This window comes from Eutrigla gurnardus (genome assembly GCF_963514095.1).
Source record: "Eutrigla gurnardus genome assembly, chromosome: 15".
Classification (NCBI taxonomy): Eukaryota; Metazoa; Chordata; class Actinopteri; order Perciformes; family Triglidae; genus Eutrigla; species Eutrigla gurnardus.
The window spans coordinates 1,951,966-1,979,879 of record NC_139938.1 but is presented as its reverse complement, the minus strand read 5'-3'; the positions used below and the strand labels follow the sequence as shown (position 1 = coordinate 1,979,879).

Sequence of the window (27,914 nt, the reverse complement as noted above, 5' to 3'; positions counted from 1 at the left end):
ACTCAGTGAGTGAATGAAGAAAGCTGGGAGCAAGACGTAAATAACAACGTGGACTCTACCGACTGACACGCCACTAACACAGACTCATGGATCTAACCGTTGCCTTGAATTTGCAAGAGTAGAGAAATGGTAAGAGCTGCATGCCTGTCAGGGAAGTGAACTGTCGAAAGTTGTTTTTTGCCTACGTGTATCTTATCCTTTACAAAATAACATTTTACTCATTTATTTATCCGTCGTTTTAAAAAGTCAGTTGCTCACTCTCGGCAGAAATCGTTTCCCTTTAACAGTAGCAGCCCAGACTGTGTGGCTGGCGGTGTCTATTTTCAGAAGCTCATAGCAACTCTGAAGGGCATGACTGCCCCATAATCACAGGTTACAGTGGAAGCCCTGCATTTGCGAGCACTAAAACTATTCTCCGGCTTGGGTGTGTACGTCAAATCACTGGGGCTTGTGGGAGCAGGAGCATATGTGTGCACACGTGTGTGTGTGTGTGTGTGTGTGTGTGTGTGTGTGTGTGTGTGTGTGTGTGAGTCAGACAGCCGGAGACTCATTGCCCTGCCCACTCTCCCGTCCTGTTTCTGACTGCGTGGCTCAAAGAGGGCCAGTGTTGACAGCCAGTGGGCTGACAGCGGGCCGTGTGGGGTCCAGTGTCAGCGGGGAACAGAGGGGACGGTCTGTTCTCCGTGTCACCGGGTCCTCCGAGACCCACACACTGACAGGATTGTCAGATATGTGTGGTTTCACGCGGCAGCTTCGTCGGCCGTTACATCAGACAGCAGATAGAACGCCCCCGTTGTCTCACCCGGGGGAGTAAAGTTGGGGCACAGCAGTTGTGGATGGTGTTTGAATTTGACATGATAAATGATGTCAGCATGAGCTCAAGCTTTTGTCTTTGATGCAACAGGAGGTTCAAATGGGCCGATATGGTCATTTCCTGAGCCTGGTGGGACATTAAAAAGGGGGAAGCAGAATAAATGAGAAGCACGGGTTAAGAGGTGTTAGTGAACGCTTTGAACTTGTATGAACATGATGTGAATCATATACTGTTGCCTTCAGGGACTCTGTATCTCATCCCCGGGTGAACAGATTTTGGACTGACAGACAAACATCTTACTCCACCACCACCACCATCAAGGCACCAAATAAAGGAATATCTTTTGGAAAGACGCCGTTGGTCCCTCCAGTAGAGTACAGTAGTACAGTAGAGACTCAAAAACCGCTGAGGCTGTTTGGGGGGCTTAAGGTGGCCCAGCACTTCCTTAATCAGATCATTAAAGTAAAGAGATCTCTCCAGTTCATTCACATGTGGTTATGGTAGAAAACAGAGACTAGATAGTAGGCAGGCAGGCAGGCAGGCAACCAAAGTGGCCGACAGAGAAGGACGTGGATACCAGCTTTTAGTAGAAAAACACTTCATGACTCATCTGGGCTGCTTATGTGTCTGTGAGCGATTGTTTGAGGTCCGTCTGGTCCTGTTTCCCTCTCAACTGATGCGAGCAGACAGCCGGATCTAATCTGCAGCATCTGCCTACAAACACGCAAGTGTGTGTGTGTGTGTGTGTGTGTGTGTGTGTGTGTGTGTGTGTGGTTGGAAGAGCCGTATGAGTCGCAGTGACCCCTGACCTGAGAGCTCCTTCATACCTTGCGCTACATTGCAAAAGTACAATTGTGACGCAGCTCGCGTAATAGCAGGCCGTCGTCAAATGTGTAAAATCAGTCATCTCTCAGAGATTGAGGCATAAATCATCTTGACGGATCATTTTATCTGGCTTCTTTGGTGAAACAATTACCCAGTATAATGCTTTGGTCACATGGGCTTATAAGTGGGGCAGGAGGTTTCTAAGGAAAGCACTGTTCCCATTGTAGTGCAACTGTAGTAGCAGTGCTCCCAGTGCTCCCATTCATGCCCTGCTCGCTCTCTCTCCCTCTCTCTCTCTCTCTGTCTCTCTCTCTCTCTCTCTCTCCCCCTCTCTCTCTCTCTCTCTCTCTCTCTCTCTCTCTCTCTCTCTCTCTCTCTCTCTCTCTGTATGTGTGTGTTTGCTTCAGGATCTTCATGCGTCAGATGAGTCTGACAGTCCAGACGAGATGGACCGCGTGAGCAGGAGGAGAGTGGAGCATGGGAGGCAGACACACCAGATCCTGCAGGTGATTCATTTTTTACTTTAGGACCAGCGACCATCATCTACAGCTGAATCTGTAACGGAGGTGCTAAATCATGAGAAAGTGTGCTACTATTATAAATCTGCTGTGAGTCAGTCAATATACCTGAGAAGTCAATTATTTGTGTCAGAATTTACTATTTAAAAATGAGATTTTAGCAACAAACCATAGCTTCACATCGAGTAAACGAATCTGCCAATTTGTTCTTGCAATACGAATATGAATATATACCGTTTACATGTATATTTACAGTATATGTTAATTCTACACATTTCAAATGTAAACATATGGACATTTCTATGTCTTTCTCTCTGATAAGGTCTCTGAATGTTGTAATCCTCTTTATTTCTAACAATCTTTCATCACAATCATAAGTCACAAGTCTTCCAGTCACATCTGGTTTATACACGAGGTTTGTCTAAGTTGTGAGGTTGTGAGTTTATTTGAGCACTTTAATATTTATCCTTTAACTGTTCGTACTCATAGTTTTCTCTTTGGTAGATTTGATAACTGCTGCTCCCTTGAGTGTTAAAATCAATATGCTCTGCGTTGAAAGTAACCTATAAATGTCCGAATAATGTCATGCTGTTTTTCCAATTGGTTTTGTTTTGACAGAGCACTCCTTTAGACCTGATTGAGACAGGCAAGTCCCTGAAAGTCCAGGCAGAGCGCCCCCACCTGGTCAGTTTGGGAAGTGGACGCCTGAGCACAGCCATCACATTGCTACCACTGCTGGAAGGTGAAAAGCGATGACACCTTACCTCCTAATCATGTTGTTACTGCACTACAGCTGTAATTACACTCCTGTCTGGGATTTTCTTGCACCACTTGTCTTCCACTGAGCTGAGACACCACAGAGGAAGAGAAAAGAGAAAGCCCTTCTGGGATGTACATTGTGCTATCACATACGAATAAATAGTGTTACAGTGTCGTAAATACAAGATAATCAAATAACAACACAGAAAATAGTTAATTTCCCCTACCGAGATTCCTTTCATCTGCCGGGGCCAAGTGGTGCCTCTTGAAACTGACACCTGTTTTTCAACATTCAATCACAGGCGTGACTCCATTTGTGCCCTTGACACCTGAAACGGCACCGGCACCTCCAACCGCAACCCAAGAATACTCCACAGAAGTATTCACAGGTCCACGTGTAACGCAGGAAATGTTTTCTCTTGTTGCAGGGAGGACCACGCTGGGCAGCGGGGCCACAGATATCCCTCTGCAGGGCCCCGGCATCGCAGCTCAGCACTGCTACATCGAGCACCAAGCAGACAGCATCACTTTGTTCCCATGTGGAAACCAGTGCTCCGCCGATGGCCTGCCCATCACCAAACCCTTCCGCCTGACACAAGGTAGCACCGCCACGGGTTACTGATCGTGTTAAAGCTGTTGCTTTTTGCATCTTATATCAATTGACCAACTGAAAAAAGAAACATTTTTTACAGACATTCTTCATCCCCAGAGGATGGATCCTAATGACTTTCGAAATGACTTTTCATATAAGGTTGATGTTTGAAGTTTTTTTTTTCTTACAATGAAAAAAAAAGTAGTCTCCCTGAGGATGACTTGTATTAAACTTGGTGATCCCTTCACGTTTTGTTGCCACAGCTCATCAGGTCAACATTTCATTTCTCCACTACTTTTGTTCATGACTAAATGCCAGCAAAACTAATTCCATTCCGACCAGCTATACTTTGTGTTTAGTGCTAATTAGCACACGTTGCATGCTAAAATGCTAAGCTAAGCCGGTGATGCTAGTAAACAACACACCTGCTTGGTTGTTTTTGGCTGAACACTGACGTCCACTCTGATGACGTATTGAAGCGGCCAGGACATTTCAGTAGTACATACTGAAAAATAACACTAACAAGCCTAGCGGCCATTAAAAAGGCCCGCCCACCTCAGGCCCCTCTCGGGCTCCGAGCCAGCAGCGTCATTCGAGGCCGGCGGGCGGCCGTGTCGGAGCCAGCAGCTGCTGAACACGAATATTTCAGCCTTCATTCAAAAGGACTCGTGTAAGAAGAGTAAAACGACCCGGAATGGAGGGGAATGCTTCATTTCTATCATACACAGCAACAGTGCAGCCGTGTGGACCTTTGACGTCACTCTAGAGGATGACATAAATACCGAAGTCTGTGGAATATCAAGACCTGGAAACTAAACTTCAGCGACTCTCGGGGAATATATCAGACATGCTGGAAAAGCAAATGCAGGAGCAGTTGATTTGACTTGATTTGGTTAATTACACGTGAGTTAATAGTCCTTCACTCATGTCAGGTTAAAGTCTTACACTTGGTGGACGAAGAGGTCAAATCACAACAAGAGTGGATCTGCTGAGTTGTTTTTCCTGTCTGTCACACGTTACTCCTGTTTCCAAGTCGTGTTTAACACACTACATCAGCAATAATGAATGGATAGTATTAAAGAGTGATACTTTTCCACTTCTGAATATGTGAACTTATCACTGACAGCTTTCCGTCTTCCCACCTGGCAGGGTGCATGCTGTGTTTTGGTCAGTCGACCTTTTTCCGCTTCAACCATCCAGAGGAGGCCCAGCGGATGAAGAGCATGCTGCCCGGAGGGAGCCACGGACCGAGCACCACAAGAACTCTCCCTACTGGTAAATACCCTGCTGGGATCATGAAGCAACACTTGGCTGCATGATTGTACGGCTGACTGTGATCCAGTCGCACAGCTTGTGCTCAAACCCTGTGCACGCAGGCAGTTAGTAATAATAACTAATCAGGGCCCCAGAAATAAGCTGGTACGTATGAAGGTTGCACAGTTTCTTCAGGAGCTATTCTGGGCAGAGCAAATGCTTTGGGCTGATGGATATTCAGTCACAGTTGGGTTCCTACTACCTTAGTGTACAAATCAAGAAGTCAGTCATAAGTTCCTGTTCATGCTGAACAACTGTCGCACATCAGTTACAGTGAATTACATTATTAGTACATGATTAGCTCTTAAGACTATCATGTTTAAGTGCTCACATAACAAATTGTTATCGTATAATAAGAGATAACCAAACACAATTTACATTTTTTTTTTTTTGTTAAACTCAGAAATGACATTTTTATGTCAAAAGTTAAAAAAAAGGAGTAATGTTTGTTTTCTGCTGCTCAAATTTGCTGCCATTTTTACCAGCTCTCCAGATTTTCACATCTGCAGCGCGATCAGTCTCGAAGTCTGACTGGCATTGGTCAGGATGCAGAAATAGCTTGTTCGGGGCTAATTATCTGTGGCCTACATTGTGATCTAATTAAGTTCAATCCGTGGTTTTCGCTCAAGGTGTGACCCCATTGTGAAAAAGGATTGTTGTAACCTTTATGTTTTACGGCTACATTCAGATCCGTCGTTCTGGAGCATTCGTCGCTTTGACCTCTGCCTCGTGCTGTTGATGGTATTTAGAAGCCATTCTCCTCTGACCTTATTGGCTGGGCCGTTGGTGCCTGGATTGTATAGTAAGAGCCGCCACGCCCTGCCCAGTGTGTATGGCCCACTCTTTCCTGACCAGGCCCTGATTTCATCTGCTCTGAATGAGGTACGCGCCGATGCAGTTGTTATATTTAGCAGCTCCAGATCCCTGTAGGATTACAACACAACTGAGGAGCACAACATCCCGCCTGCTGCGTCTGGTTCATACAGGAGACATTTATCACTATTTAAAGTGGGCCGACGGGACACTGTGTGTGTTCAGGCATTGCATTTGTCCTTTTAAGGGCTGTCCTCTTCCTTCTATACAGCACAGACTGGGACGGAGATGACACAGGACAGATACCTCCCACCGTGTTTGTATATGTGTGTTGTTGCAACTGTCTTCTAGAGTGTGCTCTTCCTGTATTCTACAGGAATGCTCATGAGCAAGTGTTTCTGTCTCACTCCGCAGACTCTCGCAGTGTCCTGAACGGGAGCCAGCAGTCTTTTTCCAGCAACGGCGACTCCAAGATCAGCAGCGTAGCAAAGAACCTCCAGGACTCACTGGTGCTGAAGGCTGGATTTGGTAAACAGCCGATTCATCAGCCCTCCCCTCCAAACATGCTCAATGGGAGAAACGGCTCTGTGACAGAGGACTCCATTTATGAAAACACCAGCAGCTTTCTGAGCCAGAACCTCGGCAACAGAACGCCGCCGGTTGCCGCTTGGTCCGCTCTTACCAACCACACTCCCGTCCCCCATCCACGGACCTCACTGTCTGTGGCCTCAAGCGGTACTAGTGGAGGTCAGAGGGCCCAGGAGAGCCCAAAGCTCCTCAGGAACGCAAGAGCAGAGGCTACGTCAAGCCCCACACTGCCGAGCAGGGGGTCAGGACAGGACCTAGTCAAACTTTCCTCAACAGCTCCATCCAGCCCTCGAGTAAGAGGTTCTTCCCTCCAGAAGAGATCCCCGAGTCCTATGCGAGATCAGCACATCTCTCAAGTAGAAGTCCCTCAAAGGCTCAGGACTCCAGAGCCGATTGGGTCCACCAGCCTGAGAGAACTCCCTCCTCTCAGCCCTTACATGTCCCGCAGAGGGACTCCAGGATCGCAGGGCTTGGCCTCCTCCTCACGGGGCTTCACGGTTAAACCGGTCCCAGAGGGCCCCCAGGGCCACCTCAAGCTCACAACGACGTCAAAGGCAGAAGCCATGAGGGCAATGTATGCTGGCCTGGGTGGTTCCATCATGCCAGGCCTGGGTTCTCTGCATGGGTCCTCTCCTCTTACTAGCCCTCGGAACAAAAGAAAGACCTCCAGCAAGGAACAGAGTCTTATGAAAACATACCCCCGTGAGCGCAAAAACAGCATCTCCGAGATCAGTGACAATGAGGACGAGTTGCTGGAATACCACCGCTGGCAGAGAGAGGAGAGGCTGCGTGAGCAAGAAATGGAGAAACTGGTAAGTGATCGGCACTTTAGATATGACTTCACAGCAGATATGACCACAGAAAATAATTGTAACCCTGATAGGTTCAGCTCGAAACGAGATGCTGATGTGAACTCCACTCAGGAAGTCATAGAGAAAACATTTGCCGCTCTGAGACTGTTTATTCTATATCCTGTGGACCCTGTGTACTTAAAATCTGCTATAATCCATTATATATGAAAAACAGCTAAACAAGATGACATGCAGAGCCACAGCTGTATTTGTGCATATAAACAGCAAAAAAGAGATTAACCGTCCATCAGAGCACCAAACCCTGTGACTGTTAGGTGGAGGTGCTGAGACTGCTGGCATGGCAGACACCATGTCTGTATTCAGATATCATGTCCAAATCCCTGGCACACGGCCACCAGCTCATCTCCCCGGAGCATTGCTGGCCTCCTCAGCCCATGTGGCCCGAGTAGCTTGGGGTGAACATTCCTCCACAAGTCTTAAGGTCCAGCGCGGCGGGTGCGGCTGCATATTGCTCAACACTTTTACTCTCAAAGCCGCCCGTGCTTGGCTGAAGGCTCTTTCTTATTCGTGCCCACACTCGATCATAGACTGCATACTTGTTATCCATCCTCAACCACCAACAACACTCCCCCACCATTCTTCAGCCCCCACCCTGGCCTGCGTCGGACAGCTGAAGGGACCGTAGGGAGAGGAAGGGGTGGGGGTTCCCAGCCCTCCGTGTCCACAGACTATTTCAGGACCCAAAAGGTTTCTGGTAACAAATAAGAGAGTTACCGACAACATGAGTCTGACTGGGACTGAGAGCAGTTTGAGTCATCCAGTACGTGTGGATCATTTAAGCCATCACCTCTGCAAATACATGAACAGATAAAACGCTTGATGTTTCCTCTAGGCGCTGGTGCTGCGTTCATGTGGTGGGAGGAAATCTAAACAGGATCACATGCCCCCCCCCCCCCCCCCCCCCCCCCAAAAAAAAACCCAACAACCTTTAAAGAGGCCTTGCATGATTGGTCTTGAAGCTCCATCACATCAGGCCATCTCTTAGCTTCTGTCCGTTGCAGTTCACCACATACCATATGGTGAACTATGTTTGGACTACAGTCTTGGTTTGCTGCTATTGCAGATACAGCCTTGAAAGAAGCACATAAAAACGAGCACCTGTAGACGAACAGATGATAAGATACAGAGACAAAGAGAGGATTTCCTCTCAGTGAAATGAATGGCCTACATGTGGCACACTGCTCTCTTGGCACAGTTGGCACAGCTATTATGGATTTTTTTTCTCAACCCAACCTACATACATGGATATTGCTGCAGTTTATCTCTCGGAAAACTAAAGGGCAGAGCTAGACAGGAAGGGATGTGATAGAAAAGTTAATTTTAGCATCAATTCCACTGGGAGGAGGACAAACTGTCGATTTGCAACAGAGCTCAAACATTTCTATTTTAGGTTTTATATGGCGATACACAATTTAAAAGTATTTGCACTGCAATAAAGCAACATTTCATTAATATTGAGGTCGAGGAATTATTTTAAATCTATACAATTTGCCTTTACAGATTACATTCATTTTAAAGTTGAAGCAAAGGTTCAACATTTTAGGAAATCTTTTTTTTTCCTGACAGTTCATTATTTTAGTGGTTATTTTAACAGCCTCATTCATTTATATACCAGACAAAAAGGGGCTTGTGGTTGTGGACACAACAATAAACACATTGGATTTAATTGTTCCAAGTCTCGCCAGATTCCTAGTTATTGTTCCACATTCTACGCTGCTATTTTGGTCGATCAAAGCAAGCATCACATTGTTTCTAGTAATGGGAGACAACAGACTGACCACAAGCTGGAACCACGTGGCAGGGAAAACAAATACAAAACCAGATGAAGAAAAAAAGAATGACAACTCTAAAAGGGGCAACATTGAAAGCATATGTGATCAGAGAGTAAACAACCAGTGACAACGGGGCGTGCTGTCATCTCAGAAACCTAAACTCACCAGTGTCTAATAAACAACTCTGGCTCTGACATGTTTTACTACGAGCCCCCCTCCTCAGATACCTACTACATCAGCTTGGACCCTCCTGCTATCAGGTTACAGTCGTCCCATGCCAGTGGCAGAGGGACAGCTGCCTAAATGGGACAATGTCACACAAGGACACTTACAGCTAATCTGCAATAGGATCTATAATGAACGACTGCTTACGTCTCGCATCTCTTCTGCAGGAGCGACAGAGGCTGGAGACCATCCTCAGCCTGTGTGCCGACTATAATCACGAGGACAGCGCCGCGGAGCTGGCCGAGGTGGTGAGGAGTGGGCTGCTGGGGGCTGCAAGAGGAGCCTGCTCGGACACAGCGGGGGGGATGGCCCTTCAGGGAGTAGACAGACCCCAGACGCTGAGAGAGCATGATGACGAAAACCAGAGAGAGGAGTCTAGCAGCACAGAGAGCACACACCATGAGGTAGTAGACGCATTCATGAAGGCCTGCATCAGATGACATTATTTATGCCTCATATATCAAAGTTGGTGTGTGTGTGTGTGTGTGTGTGTGTGTGTGTCCTCAGTGTGAGGAGCTGTTAGGCGGTCAGGAGCAGGTCTACCTGGAGGAGGAGAGGAGCCGGATCTTGGCCAGGGTCGATGACTTGAAGCACAGAGTCAGTGAACTGGAGCTGCAACTACAAGAGACCAAACAGGAGGTTAACACACACACTCACACACACACACACACACACACACACACACACACACACACACACACACACACACACACACACACACACACACACACACACACACACACACACAAACTTGAGCTTGTCAGACTCTGACTCCACATTTGTCTGTAGGTGGAGATGGAGCAGGCCCTGCTGCAGGCAGAGAGGCAGGCGGAGCAGGAGCAGGTGGAGGCTGAAAATGAAATCATCTCTCAGCTGCAGCTCAAACTGAGCCAGCTGGACAAGGCCACCCAGAAAGAGAAGGACAAGGTGGGCACCTGGGTCCTAAACAATGTGACACAGTAAATACCGTCAGTTTGCACGTGAATGTTCTTGAACATCTGCGTTTGATTGGACATGAACTCATTTACTTCCCAAATGTGCTAACAATGCACATATCGTTTTCTCAGATCTCAACTGACATGCACTGCTTTTTGTTTTTTTATTAGCTGTCTGTCCTAAAACACAAAGCACAAACTGTCTTCTCTCTGAAGTGTCCAACAAGACAAAAGCATCAACAGCGGGACTCTTCCCTACATGTATGAGGCGTTTAGCTCAATGTGACCAACACTAAAATGTTTGATTCAGTGTACCATTTTAACACCTGCAACCCGACACACCTGCCGACCTAACTGCTTCATACGTCTAACACTTTAACTGCCTTCGCCTGTTAGCTTGGCTGCATGGATTTAAGTTATCTGTGATTTTTTTGGTTTGTTTCTCCCCGGGGTGGTGTGTGTGTGTGTGTGTGTGTGTGTGTATGTGTGTGTGTGTGTGTGTGTGCGGACCCAACCGTGCGTATGTGTGTGTTTCTATGTGTTTTTAGGGGAGGGCTAATGTGTCGGCTGAGCGGAAGGCCCTGGAAAAGCAGAGGAATGAGTACAATGAGCTGAAGAGGCAGTTTGATAAGTGCCCCTTGTCTCTAAGGGAACAGTTACAGGAGCAGCTCAGCAGGGTCAGTGTTCTCACGCAGCCCACTGGCTGGCAACAGTGAGTTATAATATATCCAATACCACAGTTGTGTATGATCTGCACAGAAAAAGGGCAGCAGACATAACACTGACTCTGTTTTGAAGCACTTGGAGCTACTCATAAATCTGCCGACTGTGCATTTCCTCTTTTTCCTGCTGTTGCACCTCATTAACTGAACATATACGGTTGTAAGTGTAACGACACAGTCAGCGATGCTTTTGCTACTCCGGCGGCACATTTCCACTGCTGCTTAATCTCTGCTATCCCCTCATTCTGGATGCTTGGAAATGCAATAATAGCAATAATCAATAATGTCATTCACAGCTTTGCTCTAAAAGTTTGCATGCTTTTTACTATGAATGACTCAAGTCACTTATGCCCACATGTTAACAGGCAGATTTATGTCAGATTGGATTGGATAAAGCTGCGGTTACTTCATTTCGGACATTAAAGGATGAGGCTGGAGTTTTGTATATTTTTCTTGCTGTGAACAAATCACATGAAAACACCAGCGTGAGCCAGGCCATCTCTCAATACTTTCTGACATCTATGGCACTCAGAAGAAAACATCAAATGCTATAATATAGGATGGAAACTTGAGTTAAAACATTTTTAAAAGGCAAAAGGGTATTTTCTAAAATGACCGAGGAAGCTGCTTTAATTGGGGACTATTTTCAACTGCGGATCAATACCTGCTAGTGAGTATTAACAGCATGCGGTGCCTGTGTTCATCATAAGGAGGGGAAATGTCACTTGATAAGATAAATCAAGTTTGGATGCACAGACAATATTAATACATCATTCCCCGTTTTGGTCTTTTCATGGATTTTTGTGAACAATAAGAAACATGAATTACTGCCTCATCCTTTGATTGGTTTCAAAGTGTGTGAATAACCTGCATGTGTATGTGTATGTGGACAGAAAGGTGAAGCTCTGGAGTCTGGGACCAAGCAGTTTGAGGAACTGGAGTTCTGCCAGCTGGAGGAGGAGAGCAGCCTGGAGGAGAAGAAGGAGACTCAGAGCTCACAGCTCCTCCAGGAGCGAGCTGAGTATCACTGCAGCGTGGCCAAGAGGAAGGTGTGGATGCATGCGTGGCAGAAAACACATGTGTGTGTGTGTGTGTGTGTGTGTGTAAAATAAGATCACCAACGTGAGACTGGATGTCAGCGTAACATCCAGGTTTGCTTTGCAGGAGAAGATGGCCGCCATGGAAGCCCAGGGGAAGCAGCTGGGGCTCCAGGCGGCTCAAGACTGTGAGAGGATGGCTACAGACAGGACAGTGACTCTGCAGCTGCTATACAAGGTTAGCCTTTCACATTATCAACCCATACAGTAAGCATTTCATTCATGATAGGCGCTCTGTGAAAGCACCTCCACATTCCTGCTTGCTTTGCCTTTTTTAGGAGCAAGACAGGTTGTGTACGCTGGAGAAGAGGTACCACATGTTGACCGGAGGGAGAAACTTCCCGAAGCCCAATGGCAGCATGAAAGAGGTGAGCAGCAACATGTGAGACATGATCTCACAACCATCTGTGCTTACTGATCTGGAGAAGCACAAAAAGGAAAGCTGGATTTCTTTCTTTTTTTTTTTTTTTAACTTAGATGAACTTTTTAAACAGGACTTTCTACACATCAGCGAACCTGACCTTGTTTACGGGGACGCTCCTCCTCATAGCCCCTGCCCCTCCTCTGCCTCCTTCTCCTCCTCCTCTCAAATCCCCTCCCCTGAACTCTATCCTGTTCGGCTACAAGAGGTAAACCTCGACCAGAATCCTCTCTGTGACAACACCTAACAAACGTCACTGCGTTTTGTTTTTAATTAGCATGATGGTTTGTTGGCAAATACTGAGAAACAACAGCAGGGTTGTAGTGTGAACGTTGGTCGTCAGGTTTCTGCTGCCGTTGGTTTGAGGTTTGCACATTCTCTAAATTGTAGGGTTACACTATCTGCAATTGAAGGATAAGATGACGCAAACAAAAGAAACAACTTGGGAAAATTACCTTTAAACTTTTTAATCCATATTCATTTTGAAATCTAGAGACCAAGTGAGTTATTGTTTGCTTTGCGTGACTTTTCCTCCGTGTTGACTGTTGCTGTCTGCGTGGTTTCACCCTTGTGTTGTGGCTTTCGCTGCAGGAGTACCTCAGGCTCTCAGATGTCTATAAGATGTATGGAAATGCTTCTATGCAGCCTCGCTCTTCTTCTCCCGCTGCTCTCCACTGCCTCTCCCTCGCTGTAGCTCCGGCTCTGCCCTGCGAGGTAGACAACCCCCCCAGCTTTCTGCCACACTTGCTAATATTTCTCTCCGATTTGTCAAGTCTGGACCCAAAATATCTTCCTTATAGATGCGTTCATTTCCACTTTCTTCTCTCTGTCCTGTAAATGTGTGTGTGCGTCGGTGAAGGAGTACATCACAGTCAGTCAGCTGAGCCAGATCTTTGGGATGCAGAGAGTTAATCCCTCCTCCTCTTCTTCTTCTACTCCATCATTCCAACTCGCCTCCTCTGAATCCACCTTCTCGTGCCACTCAGCTGCATATGGTCCTTCCTCCTTTCTCTCTGCGCAGGTTTGTCATTCTTTCCTTAGTGGTGGGGTCCCGTTTTTAACATGTCAGTCATCCACTGAACAAAGCACTGTTGCATGTTTATCTATCCTACCTTCTTGGTGCTTCTGTCCCGATGCTGTGCTGCTCCCCCCTCCCTCTCTGGCTGGATGCCCTCCATCACCTCAGAGCCAGCCTGAGCTGAGCAGGAACGCCATGTCTCCTATTAACCTGGAGCACTGGTACCAGGACATCATGGCTGCTGGAGAGCCTCAGTCATGTCCACCACCGCTGCCTGCAAAGTCTTTTTCCACACGCAGACACAGTCAGGTAAATTCTGCACGCTCTCGCCGTGGCTTGCTAAAAGGCACTAACGGCAGGCCAGAGTGCAACCAACACACCGGCTTGAACTTCAACTATCCCTATTTTTATGACAAGGAGGGCCTCTAGTGGACAAAACAGGGTAGTTTTTCTGGAGTTCCAGTAACTCTGCCATGATGAGAATTAGTTGAACCTTCAGTTGAGTACTTGATCCTGCAGACATAAAGTAAAGCAGTTATAACTTCCTGTAGAAACACACTGGGCTAGGTAGGAAGTCTACCTAACATGAAGCATAGTGCTCCATATAGACACACAATGACAGTGAAACAATCAGTAATACAACTAGTGAATAAAGTAGCAGATCATTAAAGTACAAGTACCTCAAGATTGTACTTAAGTACAGTACTTGCATAAAAATAACTACCACCACTGCCAAGATGAGTGCAGCAAGTCAAAAATCATAAAGTCATATGTAAAAATGTATATCAGTTTTGGCTTTTTGAAAGAATCTTCCACATTAAGAAGAAAGTGTCAGATTCTTTTGGGAGCAAAAACATTTCCACTTCCTCTTTAATGTGAATAAATAATGAGCAGATCCCTCCGTCTTCTCTCAGCTACTGAAATCCAAATCAGATGGTGAGGTTGCACAGGCAGCGTCATGCACACTGCCACACTCCAGTGGTGTCGCCCATGAGAAAACTGCATCCACCAAGGTGAGCACATCAGCTGTAACACATGCAAAGTGTTAATCTAATGTACAGTACAGTTACACGTGTGATACTTGTTTTCAGGGGTTACAGCTAATGCTGAAGGAGATGTCAAACCCACTAGACATGGACTCCAGGAGGCAGGTTGCTCTGCAGAGCAAAGGTACTTAATGGTCATCTCTGTAGCACGCTGGAGGGTTTCACCCAGCATAGAAGACTGGGAACCACCAGCGTGTCAGGTCTACAACATGCTCTGGATTGGATTAGAATCTCCTAGTAGCAATGACTTGACACCGTCAGTAGAGGGCACTGTAGGTCTGTGACAGCTGTCTCTGCACCCTGTCTGCTTCCACAGATCTGTCTCCCATGGTCCATCACTCCATCCTGCATCATCAGTCGCCACCGAGTGGCAACCAAGCATACGACACCCTGAGCCTGGAGAGCTCAGACAGCATGGAGACCAGCGTCTCCACTGGCAACTCCGCCTGCACCCCCGAAAGGTGAGAGACTGGAGAATGAGCAGTTGGCACTGTTTCCATGGAAACACTCAAGTCTGCCCCGTCTCCCAGGAGAAGGGTCATTGCGCTTTGTTCCCGTGACAACATGTTTTGTTACACGTCTGCTCCCGCGACTACCAGCGCACCGGCTGTTGCCATGCCAACCTCTTCAAGTTTTCAGTGTTTGGTGAAGTTCGGAGTTCAAAGACCTGGTTTACTGTTGGTGAAGAACCCTTTGTCTCCTCCATCTTCTGCTGCTGCCAGTGTTTGGCTTCCAGGCATGTCTGCTAACTGTTTTCTGGTCGCGGCCGTGTCATCAGACCTCCTTCCCTCTGTGTGCTGTAGTGCCTGCGGGTTGGAGGCCCAGAGGATAGAAGAGATGGAGAAGATGTTGAAGGAGGCGCAGCAGGAGAAAGCCAGACTGATGGAGAACCGAGTGAGTGGCAAACGTTGGTGCCGCAGGGTTTTGTTGTTTCTAACCTGACTGGACATCAGTTTTCATTAGTTGTGCCATCACTTCCTTCAGCTCCTCCAAGTTCAGATTTCAAAACGAGCACTTACGTTACTCTATTTTCATAATCTATTCATATTTGTTGTTATTTTGAAAGCAAAAATGCCAAACAATTAATAGTTCCATTTTTTTCAAATTGATGCTTTACTGTGTCGTTATGATAGTTAAGTGGGATATTATAACGGACATCTCCCCTATTTTTCTGACATTTTATACATAAAATGATTCTCTGAATAATCAACAATGTTGCAGCCCTAGTTTCAACCACTCAAGGTAATTGTCTCACCCTTTTTAGTAACGAATGCTCTACAGAACATTTTTAGCTGGTTTCAGAAGTGAATATGAAATAGATCATATTCCTGGCAAATATTAAAAACATAATTACATTAGACAAGATTTGTTTTAGGGCTCCATATTTTGTTTTTGGAGTCAGGGCTGGATAAAATCATACAACATATCAATACGTTGCAATAAACTCACAATTTGAATGAAATCCTCAATTTGGACTATGGATTTTGTAAAACAGTAACATGATATGACATCAAGTCCCCTGACAGTTGATGAGCAATAACTTTGGGTTGCCACAGCGGTCTCCCGGTTCTCCTGTTTAGCAGCAGCACCGTGTATCAAAGCCATCCCTCGGCTCCAGGTGTGGTGAAATGAAGTTGTTTACCTTTGTATTACTTCTCCCTGTTGAAACAAAGTAGACCTGTATGTAAGTGTCTGAAAGCTGCCAAGGATCATTTTACATCAGCAAAGCTAACCCAGACTTAAGGGATATATTTTACAAAACCCTGGATTGGGACTTGAATTCTCCCGCGTCTCCGCTGACAGTCGTTCACTTTGTATTGCAATATTTGCCTACCATTTACATATTCTCCCGTCTCCCTTTTGCCCCCGTTGTTTTCCCCTCTCTGCTCTCCATCTGTTCCTCTGTCTCTTCTCCCGACGCTCCCAGGAGAGGGAGGTGCAGGCTCGGCGGCAGATGCTGGAGGAGGAGCGGAGGAGGCGAGAGGAGGCCGAGAGGAGGCTCCAGGACGAGACGGCCCACAGGCTGAGGCTGGTGGAGGAGGAGGTGAAGATGAGAGAGAAACACTTCTCCCAGGTCAGTGGAGCAGCGGGAGGAGACGGGCGGCGGGAAGAAAGCGAGGGAAGGGGATGGGAGACTTGGGGGAGAGGATGAGAGGCGAGACAATAAAGAGAGGCTGGGAATATGGGAAGATCAAAGATTGTCAGGGAAGGAAGAGCATGGAGGGGAGGTGGGGAGGAAGAACAGAGAGAAAATGGATGGGGGGGGGGGGTGAAATGTACACATAATTAAAGCTTTAATCTTGACGGAGTGTGTTTAATTACCAGTCGTTAGTGGTATAAGTAGTCAACAAATATCCTCAAATCGTCAAGTACAAATACACCTCATTCCAATGGAGCCTATTGAAAGCTGTTAGAACGGATATGTTTTATAATATACATGAAATGACTGTGTATCATGTGAAAGAACCCACACGGTGTAATGACCTGACTTTGTAAACATCTGGCTCTTTACCAACGACACACAGACACTGTTAGCGACTATAGCTGGTGAACGCAGCAGAGCAAAAGAGCCAGATATTTCCCCCAGGAGTTGGTGGAGACCAAAAAAGAGCTGAAGTCCAGTGAATACTGGATCCACTTGCATTGTAACCAAGACTCAAAATGAACGCTCATGTTGCTATACACCAGGATTTTAAAATGGGCAAATGTTACAACATGTTTGGTTCATCTTATGTCAGTGTTGTTGCTTCTACTGCCCCCAAGTGGCCAAAACGATCTGTTAAAGGATCTTTAAGTCAAGGATTATGCATTGAAACTTGCTGTAGACTCAAATCTTGAATCCTTAAAGACTTGATTTGAGACCTGAAAATAGAAGTTTTTACCTATGAAATGAATATGACTGTGTCGGGCAGGTGTGGTCAAAAAAAACTCAGAGTAAAAGATATGTGTGCAACCACTTGACGCAATAAACCACAGCTCTGAGAGACTATGAATATGTCATTTAAATAGTCAGCTTTCAGAGACCTGAATTGTTTGCATGGTGACTTGTGTTTGCTTCTGACCATTTGAAACGTAAAAGCCCTCAGCCATACGGACACATCTCCACCTCACACCGCTGCATTAAAACAACATGAAGCATCTCCTTCACAGGCCCGTCCGATGACTCGCTATCTGCCAAACCGCAAGGAAGAGTTTGACCTGCGAGCCCACGTGGAGTCGTCCGGCCACAGCATAGACGTCTGCCCCTTCGTCATCCTCACAGAGAAGATGTGCAAGGGCCACCTGGTGAAGATGGGCGGCAAGATCAAGTCGTGGAAGAAACGCTGGTTCGTTTTTGACCGGATCAAGAGGAACTTCTGTTATTACGCGGGTGAGGACACATGACACGAGGGTGTGTTATTATTACTGCTAATTTGTGAGCAGCAAATTACTCATTGAACCCAAGCGCCCATAGCAGGGAACCATTCAAGGCCTCCTATCCCGTCACTTTAGAAATCCACTGGTACCGAGTACAAGGTGAGGAAAAATGCAGCAGCTAAAGTTCAACATTTGCAAATATGAGAAAGACGAAGAAGTCGAGTGCTCACTTAGTTTCACATGCAGCAAGTCTAGGGAACAATTAAGGTGCTCTTAAAGCAGAAAAAATGATGAAATGAAAAGAAAACGTTTGTCAGGGCATCTTAAGAAGAGCAAAGGGAAGAGTTATAGTTAGTGGGGCATATTGGAGCCTTTTCATCCTCACAGGGTCTGTTCACAAAGTGGAAATAGCAAAAACAGATCGATTACACCTGAAAACCTATATAGACATGAATACTGACCAACAGGACCAACATCTCTTTCAGGAAACACAGATATCACAATGACATGAATGCATTGATGTCGCAAAACGGACAAATAGTGACCAAACAAATAATATCACACAGAATAAAGTGATATTAATAAGTCCAAATAAAAAAGTCGTTCATAAAAACAGGCATCAGATTTAAAAATCCAGGTTTGTTTAGATGTCATGATATTTTTCTTTCTACCCTCAAAAGTCGGCAAACATTATTTTTACAGCACATCTTTCTCCAGAAAACGTGTAACAACATGTCAAAGTTCAGAATCTGCAAATTAAAAGGCCACTTAGGTGAAAGAAAAAGACTTCTCTCCCTCCCTCCCGAGTGCTAATATGCCAAATGTTTGTTCAGGTCACAGAAAGACTGAAGTGGTCAAATCCTTCTCCTCACAGAAGAATCCACACACATGTAGAATTCATGACCTCAGAACTTTCTGTTGAAAAGCTGCCGTGACGTGATTTATTCAGGTAGCCGACAGCAGTGCCGAGGCTCTTCTGAGAAACGCACACGTCGCCCTCTTTACCCTGTTTTTCAATAAAAACCCGACTTCTGTCCCAACCGGTGTTTATTCATCTGGAAGCAAACACTAATTAAAGCTGCACTAAGTGGAATTCTCTGCCTTCTCCGTCCTTGTGTGTTAAAAGTCAGTTTGGGATTCACGCCTATCAGACCGTCCCCCGAATCTGAAACGAGAACAGCTCGGCTCCTCAATAATTCATGAGCGTGGTTTTTTTTGAGACTATTATTTTACAATCAAGTTGAAAATAGAATCAAAGTATATTTTCATTACCGTCGCCCCGTTCTCCCCCCCCCCCCCCCCCCCCCCCCCCACCCGCTCACTTGCCTAGCCTTTTCACCCCCTTAACTCCTGACGAAGATGATGGTGATGATGGTGATGAAATAAGATGCAATGCTTTCTCTAGATGTGTTTTTCTTGGGGAGGAGGCTAGCTCCTGGCTTGTTCGTGACTAATAAAACGAAACTCACATTTCAAAAACATTTATCTCATTACTAAGCAGATTTGACTTATGGAAAAAGGGAACGCGGGCAAAAGTGTCAGACGTGTTTCAAAAAGGTTGCCTTTAATCGTAGCTGGATGTTTGTTTCCCAGCCGAGACAAAAAAGACCAGTTTATTTGAACGAGAGTGGAAACCAGAGACTTTGAAATGAAGAAAATTCATCTTCTAGACGTGAGGAAAGTTGAATGCCGACAGTTTAGCCCCCAACGAGAGGAACCCATCCGCTCAATGAGCTTCAGGTTCCTCCGACACATAACTCCCAAACTCCTCAGTGTGACGACTCCAACACTCAAAGATATTGTGTGAGTAGAGAATCCAGACAACCGGACAGAGTCTCTGACCTGCTGGAAGGGAAACGTTGAAGTGATCTGATACACAAAAGAGAGGCATTTCTTTTTAAGATTTAAAAAGGCATTGAACCTCGCTGGCAGGGAAAAGAGAGACGATCCAGAAAGTACGACTGAAGAAAACAAGTCAAATTAATAGGATGGTAAAGACTTCAGGCACAGCTTGAAATAGACTCGCACTTTTAATTAACTTTTCGTCTGCGATACAGTGCTGCTCATACCTATTCATGGGTTGTGTGTTGCTGGAAAAAAAAGAGAAACACCTTTCTGCTGTTTTTCAGTCGGCTTTCTTCATCTAGATTTAAGTTCCTCGGTTTTACTTACAAATTACTAATACTACTTCCTCATACTACTTATATGGAAGGATTTTATCTCTTTTTGGAAACAAGATTTTTTTTTAAATAACTGTCAAATTATACACATTTTCTCTTTAAAGTTATCTAATTAAAGCACAAAAACTCCAATACAATTCACTATAGATTTCCTGTGAGCCATGATTGGTTTTCATTCAAGTCATCGCCGACAGAAGAGGATGAGGGAATTCATCCACAAGTATATTTACTGGAAACAGGAAATCAAAAAAAATCACACATCATATGTTGGATAAGTTATGACTTTTACTTTCTGCTCAGCATCTGACACTTTTATCTATCAGACACGGCTTTGCTCCGTTTCTCTGCATGTCATTTATCTTCTGTTTGAAAACATTTCTGTGCTTTTATTTCGGTTTCTGAAATATTTATTTCCAAACAGATATTTGAGGAAACGTGCAGCTTACTTTATTGTTTTAGATTACTTCATTTGTTTGTGTCAAATAGTTAAAATACAAATGAAAAGGCCACGTTTTGAAATTGAATGTTGCAAAATCTAAATATAATTTGTGACCACTTATCTACTTTCAAAAAGTTTGTATGAAATATTTGTTTCAAAAAAAGAAGAAAAGACTGCCTCTAATTATTTTCCCAAAGACAAGCGTGAAGTGAATCCCACATCACTGGCTGATTGTGTGTCTGCTTGGGCTGACAGAGGTCTTGCATCAGTAAAAGACGTAATGTAATGTATCTTAATATGTGTTTTTTCCTTTTTCTGCTCAGACAAGCATGAGACCAAGCTGAAAGGACTCATATACTTCCAGGCGATTGAAGAGGTTTACTACGATCACCTACGCAGCGCCACCAAGGTAACCGACGCTTTTTCTCCGTTACTCATAACTGGGAACGTAGTATGGCTGTTTATCATTCTTAAATGTATCAGTAGTTGAATTTAATCTGAAGGATTTGTTTCCAAAATGATGCTGATTAACATTTCTCTATTCTAAACATTGTTTTAACAACATCTAATTATTTTTTTTTGCATCAAAATGGTATTATACTAATTTTAGAATAAAGCTACATTTCTGTAGTCACTCACAATTTGTGTTAACTGTGGAAATATTGTCAGAAGTTCATTGTGAACAGCAATCAAACACTTGACTTAACTAAAATGCCCGGCTGCCAAAGTTGGTGTTTGATCTAGATAAAGATGGGAATGTTTTTAGATGGAAAGATTAGACAGGATGAAGTTGTATTTTTATTTTTTTTATTTTTTTCATTTTTCTTAATTTGAACTAGTTTGTCTTATTATTATTATTATTGTCTTATTTCCCAAAGGTGCAGTATATTAGAGGCCATGATAAAGGTTAAACTGTTAGTATATGCGGTTATATATTTTGTTTTTCTGACAAATGTCTCAAAGGACAAAGATGCAACAGGTGCAGCTTGCAACCTAAAAAGTCTCCCCGTCTCTCCCCCGTTATCCTCCAGAGCCCCAATCCGTCTTTGACCTTCTGTGTGAAAACCCATGACCGCCTCTACTACATGGTGGCCCCGTCTCCGGAGGCCATGAGGATCTGGATGGATGTCATAGTAACAGGCGCCGAGGGCTACACACAGTTCATGAGCTGAGGGACCCCTGGGTGACGGCTTGGAGGATGACAGGGACTGAGCGAGCGAGCATGAGAGAGAGAGAGCGAGACACCTGCAAGCCGGCCTGAGCTGCTGCCTGCCGGAGAGCAGGTACAAGACTGGCTGGTGTGTAGGAGGTGGACGTTTGAAGAGACGACTCGTCCTCGTAAAGAAGCCTGATGCCTTCCAGCACATGAGGGCTTAATAACCACAGAGGTGCATTTACACAATTAGTGAGTTTATCTTTCAGCCGCTTGGAGAAGTCAGATAGATTTAGCAGCCTGCCGACGGATCTATGAAAGGAGCCCTCAGTTAGATCGCTGGCTGGTTGTCATTAATTACAATATTATTCCGAGGTTTCAGGAAGAACACCTCTGAAGCCGATCTATGCATGCAGTGTTTTCACTCTAACCGCCCCCCCCCCCCCCCCCCCCCCCCCACTTTTTTGATACATTTGTACTTTTTGTCATTTGTTTTTCTCAGATGAAAAAAATAATCTCTTGATATTTTAAAACACTAAGAGGTAAACAAATTTAAGTAGCAAATACTCTCAAAGATATTTAAAAAAAAAAAACATATATTCTAAAATTAAACATTACTTGGTGCCAAATATTTTATGTAATGTTTTGTCCAATTTTTACACTATAAATGTTAATATATTGGGATGCACCGGTCCAACTTTTTCAGTCCCGACAACGACACCTGTGCTTTGGATGTCGGCCGATAAATACCAGTGTATAATCAATAAGCTGTATGGCTCACTGGTGACTGGGATCATTCTTTCATGTTTAGGGCTCGACTTTAACATTATTGTCTTAACTTTGTAAAACAAAACTTAACTAATAAATACATAGCTTTAAATGTATGGAATTGTTATGTATTAAAATAATGTTATCCGATATCAGACCGATACCTGATCCAGGTATTCGTGCATTTCTATTAATATCACTCTAAAGTTTTATTCAGACATACAACACAGCATGTATCTGCCTTTATTTTACATAAATATAAAGAAAACATTTTAAAAGCATTTTAACAAAAGTCATAAATGAAAGTCCTATAATGATATTGTAAAACTACCATGTAAATGTGATAAATAAAAAATGTATGATGCATCTGTTTGTTTGTGGGATAAACTGGTTTGTTGCTGACAAATTGGTTAAACCGAGAACATTCAGGCGTAACCCACTTCCTGCTTCCTTCATTAGTGTTTCTGGCAAACAAGTCGTTAATTACCAGCTCTCTTTAAATAATCTCATACGCCCTCACGAGCCGCTAAGTGAGAGCACACAATAGGTGTTGCACTTATAACACTGCCGCGTCTCTATTTGCATAACAGCAGTCAGGTGGGTTTGTTAGTTAAGTGGCTCGTTAACTCTGATATATCTACAGGAGCTGCTTTTTGAAATCGTACCACCTACGTGTGTTTCTGGCTCAGTGCGGTTGATTACATGGCTCGCCCTTCACCAGGTCGGCCACAGGAAGAAAAAAAACACGGAGTGAAATTACATGCAACTTAACATGCATGATTCAACATCAGGAAATGTGAAATCATGTAAAGAAAAAATAGAAGAAATCTCAGGGAAGAAAAAAAAAAGGCGCCCATAAACAAGTTCCTGTATGATATCTTGACGGAGAGCATCTGTTCTGCTGCTCTGGGTTCTAATCGAGAGGAACACCTGCAGGTCCATCACAAACAACTGTGGAGGTGTGATTCATTTGTTGCAGGGAATGTCTGGAATATTTAACAGACGAGCAGGCAATCACGGAAACACACCTTGGCCCCGACAGGTACCAATTAGATTCAGCACAGGAAAATCACATTACAGTTTAGTTATATTTATCCAACGAGCCTACGAGTCCAGAACATGAGAGGACGACGTCTCATCTTTGTGCTTCTCTGACCTTGGGAGGGATTTCCACACATCGTGCCATTCAGTGTATCTTTGAGTCTCCGGTGCAGCCGGCGGAATAATAAACAGGTCTTTACGAGGGCAGTGTGAGCTCATTACCGTTTTGATGAGCGTGAGTGACACCGGGCCGTATTGTTGGTGAAATATTAATGAGCCACGGGTGATCTCCCCTCACTTTCACACACAGTGCAGCCTGGCCTTTCCCTCGGGCCTTTGAGCACAAATAAAGACGGTGGGCTGTGAATTAGCACGGCTCTCCCATGATTGTGTCAATGCTGATGGGAGACGTTAAGCTGCTCTGAAAACAGCCTCCAACATTCTGATGAAACGGATAAAATGTCTGGGTTGAAAAGCGTCGCCTGTCAAAGACTTTACACACATCCTTCACACAGTTTTAGACATTTTGTTAGTTAGAAGATTTCATATCCACATTAGAGTTCAGAGTCATTTAGGAGATTAAAGAGAAAAATATCCTGCCCAACCCCAAACATGCATACACACACACACACACACACACACACACTCAGCTCAGACGTATTCCAGATGAAAGGCGCTTTCACTAAACGTGTCTGATACACCAAAGAAAAGTTCCTCTCTTAATGTTTGCCGCTTTGAACAAATCATCTTCGCTCTCTTTGAAGGCAACGTAAAATGACATGTCATGAATGCCAAATAGGGCACACAATGTACAAATCATTAAATTACAATACAAGGAACATGTTTTTTTCCGGATCTCATGGCAGGCACAACAATGATCTCTGAAAAACATCCAGAGGGGAGAATAAGCCGAAGCACCAGCGCTGACCTAATGAGGCCAACAAAAACACAGATTGTGAATCCCACAACTGCACCCCAGTGTGGCATAGTGTTCTTTTTTCTTTTCTTTTTTATTCACCAGCAGGCATGAAAGGGATCTCCAATATCACCGCAGCGTGAAAACTTCTGTAAAAAAAAAACGTCATCTTGTATGTGTTCATTCCTACTTTTTTACACACATTTTAGAAACTAAATCGCTTTTCACAACACGAAAGCACTTTGTGTTCAGATAAAGTGAAGAACAGGATCGGTTAGTGCTGTATCGTAATGTTAGATCTGCTTTAAAGTTTCCTGTCGGTTACATCATCATCATGCCACGCTGCTGACCTGTACCCTCAGTCAGTTTGCCGGTGTAGGAATTAGACTTATAGTTGAATTTGGGTAAAAGCATCAACTACGTGACTCAAATGCAACGTGAAATGTGCTTTTGTGCAGTAAAGCCAGTTGTTTTTATTTGCCACACTTAAACCTGATTTAAAGTTCAGTGTCAATACGAGCTCCGGTTGAGTGATGCTCTTAAGCGAAGCGTTATGAGTTGCGTTATGAGCAACAAACATATGGCCCAGATGAATATTGGCTGTGTAAAGCTCAAAGGTGATAGACGGCGAGCCTCTGGGGCTGAAAGGCTCCGCGGAGCCGCATGAAGCAGCCTGAGTGCCGAGGATGACACTGAGGAACCGTTTGGGACTCGTTTGCTTAAAGAGCTGACATTTTTTGGAGAACACAAGTGATGCACGAACAGGAGGTTTGTCCCCTCCCAGACTTAATTTACACACTTTCCCATCCACAAAATGCGCCACCTTATTGTCCTGCCGATGTTGAGTTCACCTTTAACAATATAGGTTTTGACGCCAGAGCACTATATAAGTTACCAGTCTTCTCTTAAAAGCCGCGACATCCCGAAGGGGGACAAAACAGACGCGGTAGACCTTTCCATCAAACACCTCTAATTTACCATCAAGTCCTTGAGGAACCGTAAATAAACATAACCTGTGACTGACTGCTGCACATCTGTCAAAGCTGAATATAAATCAAGTTCCCCTAGATACCGTGCATGAATGAAAATGACATTGTGCCTGTCACTTTTTTCTTTTAGACTTAATTAACTTTTTTTTGTGCTAAACAAACGGGAGCTATTTGGAGGCTGAATACACACAAACATCCACAAACCCCCCCGAGAGGCTTCAGTTCACAAGTCGTAACTGACTTCCATGTTTTCATCGCATGTTCAAAGAGGGGCAAAAGTTGAGGACAATAAATTCTGAGAGAGATGATGATGAAATGATGGTGTAACCCTTACTAACGTGCCACACGTGCACTTGGCATGCAGCATCAACTTTTTCCCCCTCCCTTCTCGCCTCACACACAATATTCAGACGGTGAATTTGGGCATCAGCTGATTGGACAACTTTGTAACACGTATCAAATATATCTGAAGTCCAGGTTGAGTCAAAGTTTAGCAGCTTTCCCCTCGAGTCACTAGGTGTCACCTTAAATCGTGTTGTTTCACCTGGAGATACTGGAGCCTGTTGGATTTTGAAGCAAGGAGGACATTTTTATTTGGCCACATACCATGACCATCTCTTTGTAAATTGTACTTAATAGTGTAGACAAGAGGGAAATGCAGCAGCGCTGTCGTGAGCAGCACCTTGGATTTCCCATGATGTGCAAACAGGAGGCCCTCAGTGGTCCAATTAATACAAACAGAGAGAGCACTCAGCGATTCCCTGGGAGACTCTCCGACTGCACCAGCTACTACCATCTCAATCTGGTTTCCATTACAACCACATTTATCTAGATTGCATCAGGTTGCCCTTCTGCTCAGCTCTCAACGCTCCGCTCAGATGATCGCTCCGGCGCGATGGGCATTTTGCTGAATGGCTCCCCTGTAACCGGGCTGTCCCTTTAAATGATTCATACAGATGGACGTGTGTCTATCAGAGCCCGACACAGAGCTACTCACATTCAATATAATCTATAGATACAGATTAACTCTATTTGTTTAACACGTTTCCCTTTGTGTGGTAACAACCCGGCTGGAGCCGACCGGGATAAGGTGATTATGTGCGATCAATTCAAGTTAGATGTTCCCCGACTTCCACTCAATACACAGACATGCTGCTCAGTGGACAAATCTATTAAGAGGCTAGACCGCACGGGTCATTAATATGCAAATTCAGCAGAAGTGGAAATAAACCCATTGGTTTTGACAAAATGATAAAGTCACAGAGATGCAACTCAGCAAATGAGATGGAGGAATGGTTGAACGAGGAGGGGTGCAGAAACAGAGGTAAGGTGGAAGGAAAACAGCAGGTATGCTGGAGGGAGGGAGGGAGGGGGGGAGGGAGGGGGAGGCAGATAGAGAGAAAGGGAGAGAAAGAGAGAGAGAGAGAGAGAGAGAGAGAGAGAGAGAGAGAGAGAGAGAGAGAGAGAGAGAGAGATGCAAATCCCATGGCAACAGCAACCAGAAAACAAGTCTAAAATAGGGGGCAGTGTCCGCTATTACTATAGCAACAGGAGAACAGCGCATTCACTCAGCTTCGGGATTTGCTGAGAGGAGAAAAACAAAGCTTCTTTTCTCACATAATACTTGACAGTCATTATAAGTAAAGCAATTGGTTCTGCCAGCTGTGTGTGTGTGTGTGTGTGTGTGTGTGTGTGTGTGTGTGTGTGTGTGTGTGTGTGTGTGTGTATGCATGCGCGCTAAATTAATCACAGAAATAAGGGTTAAAGTATGTTATGGTATGTTACGTTTATGTGGTGCACAATGACAATAAATGAATTTATTTTTCCATTATTCACTAACTCAGTGTCATTTCATCAAACTATGTCCTGGTGAAGGAAATAATAAAATATATTAGATTCAATAAGCAAAACCTGAAAGAAAATGAAATGGTGATTAAACATATTTACAATAGAGTAGACTAATTGCAAAGTAATGACACAGAGACGTGATGATGACAATATGGCTTCCTATTAGATGATATTTTAAGTCTGGTGTTAAATGACACACTGGCATGTCATTTACTCAGTCAGACTTTGGCTGTTGGGTAAAACTGGAACACAGAAAGCTTTCCTCGGCTTTTAGAAAACTGCAGCACTGACTTCCACGCCCGGTTTGTTTACCTGGAACATGTGCGCCGTCTGCACTGCAGGAAGGAGAGGAGAGAAAAAGGATAACACAGTGATGCTTTGCCTTGCCTACCACGGACCAATCAAATTTCACATGTAGCCGAATCCAACCAATGACGGAACGGCAGCCTGTGCACGCGCAGCCAATCGCTCTCAGCGTGGACCACTGATGCAATGGCGATGCAACAGACCTGTAACTGAACAACAACGTGCGCCGTGGCTCCAATAAAACAACAACACGCCGCATAGTAACGTCAAAGTGTCCCAACTGTATCGGTGTGTATCTGAAAGACGCGTTCACGTAAATCACGTAGGTTCCGGACCGCCGTGTAAAAAAGGAGCGGTCCGAGCCCCCGTGCATACACACTACAGGTGCTTCTCCCCGGCACTGTCTCTATAGCAACAACGGGTAATAGGGAAAACAATGGCAAGGTGTAACGCGTTACATAATGCGATTACTTTTTGGGATTACTACTGCGATATCAACATTACAACAAGTTGGAAACGAGGCCGGGACAAATATAGCTTTCTGTGGATAGTCACCGATGCCTACATGGTATTTTGTGTTTATCAT

At 44.7% G+C, this 27,914-nt stretch overlaps 1 protein-coding gene across 2 annotated transcripts; it reads left to right on the top strand.

Moving 5' to 3' along the window:
- phldb1a (pleckstrin homology-like domain, family B, member 1a) lies at window positions 1–22,589 on the top strand. Of its 2 annotated transcripts, XM_084029299.1 has the most exons (25): window positions 1–129; window positions 2,047–2,145; window positions 2,776–2,899; window positions 3,345–3,515; window positions 4,658–4,783; window positions 6,050–7,035; window positions 9,260–9,496; window positions 9,600–9,731; window positions 9,882–10,019; window positions 10,576–10,704; window positions 11,643–11,798; window positions 11,914–12,024; window positions 12,125–12,214; window positions 12,341–12,475; window positions 12,859–12,981; window positions 13,127–13,288; window positions 13,454–13,594; window positions 14,200–14,298; window positions 14,377–14,455; window positions 14,648–14,792; window positions 15,135–15,225; window positions 16,259–16,405; window positions 17,482–17,701; window positions 20,631–20,716; window positions 21,339–22,589. In XM_084029299.1, the coding sequence occupies exons 1-25, from the start codon at window positions 127–129 to the stop codon at window positions 21,477–21,479; spliced, it is 4,071 nt and encodes a 1,356-aa protein (XP_083885425.1). In that variant the 5' UTR covers window positions 1–126; the 3' UTR covers window positions 21,480–22,589. The 2 variants fall into 2 exon arrangements, with proteins under 2 accessions (XP_083885425.1, XP_083885426.1); XM_084029300.1 differs by lacking the exons at window positions 12,341–12,475; window positions 12,859–12,981; window positions 13,127–13,288 and having other exon boundaries at window positions 2–129.
- Window positions 22,590–27,914: the final 5,325 nt, after the last annotated feature.

Bases quoted from the DNA above. Each gene is read 5' to 3' on its own strand.
- phldb1a (XM_084029299.1), top strand. The intron at 10,020-10,575 runs GTGGGCACCTGG...ATGTGTTTTTAG, and splicing joins CCCAGAAAGAGAAGGACAAG to GGGAGGGCTAATGTGTCGGC. The intron at 13,595-14,199 runs GTAAATTCTGCA...GTCTTCTCTCAG, and splicing joins CCACACGCAGACACAGTCAG to CTACTGAAATCCAAATCAGA.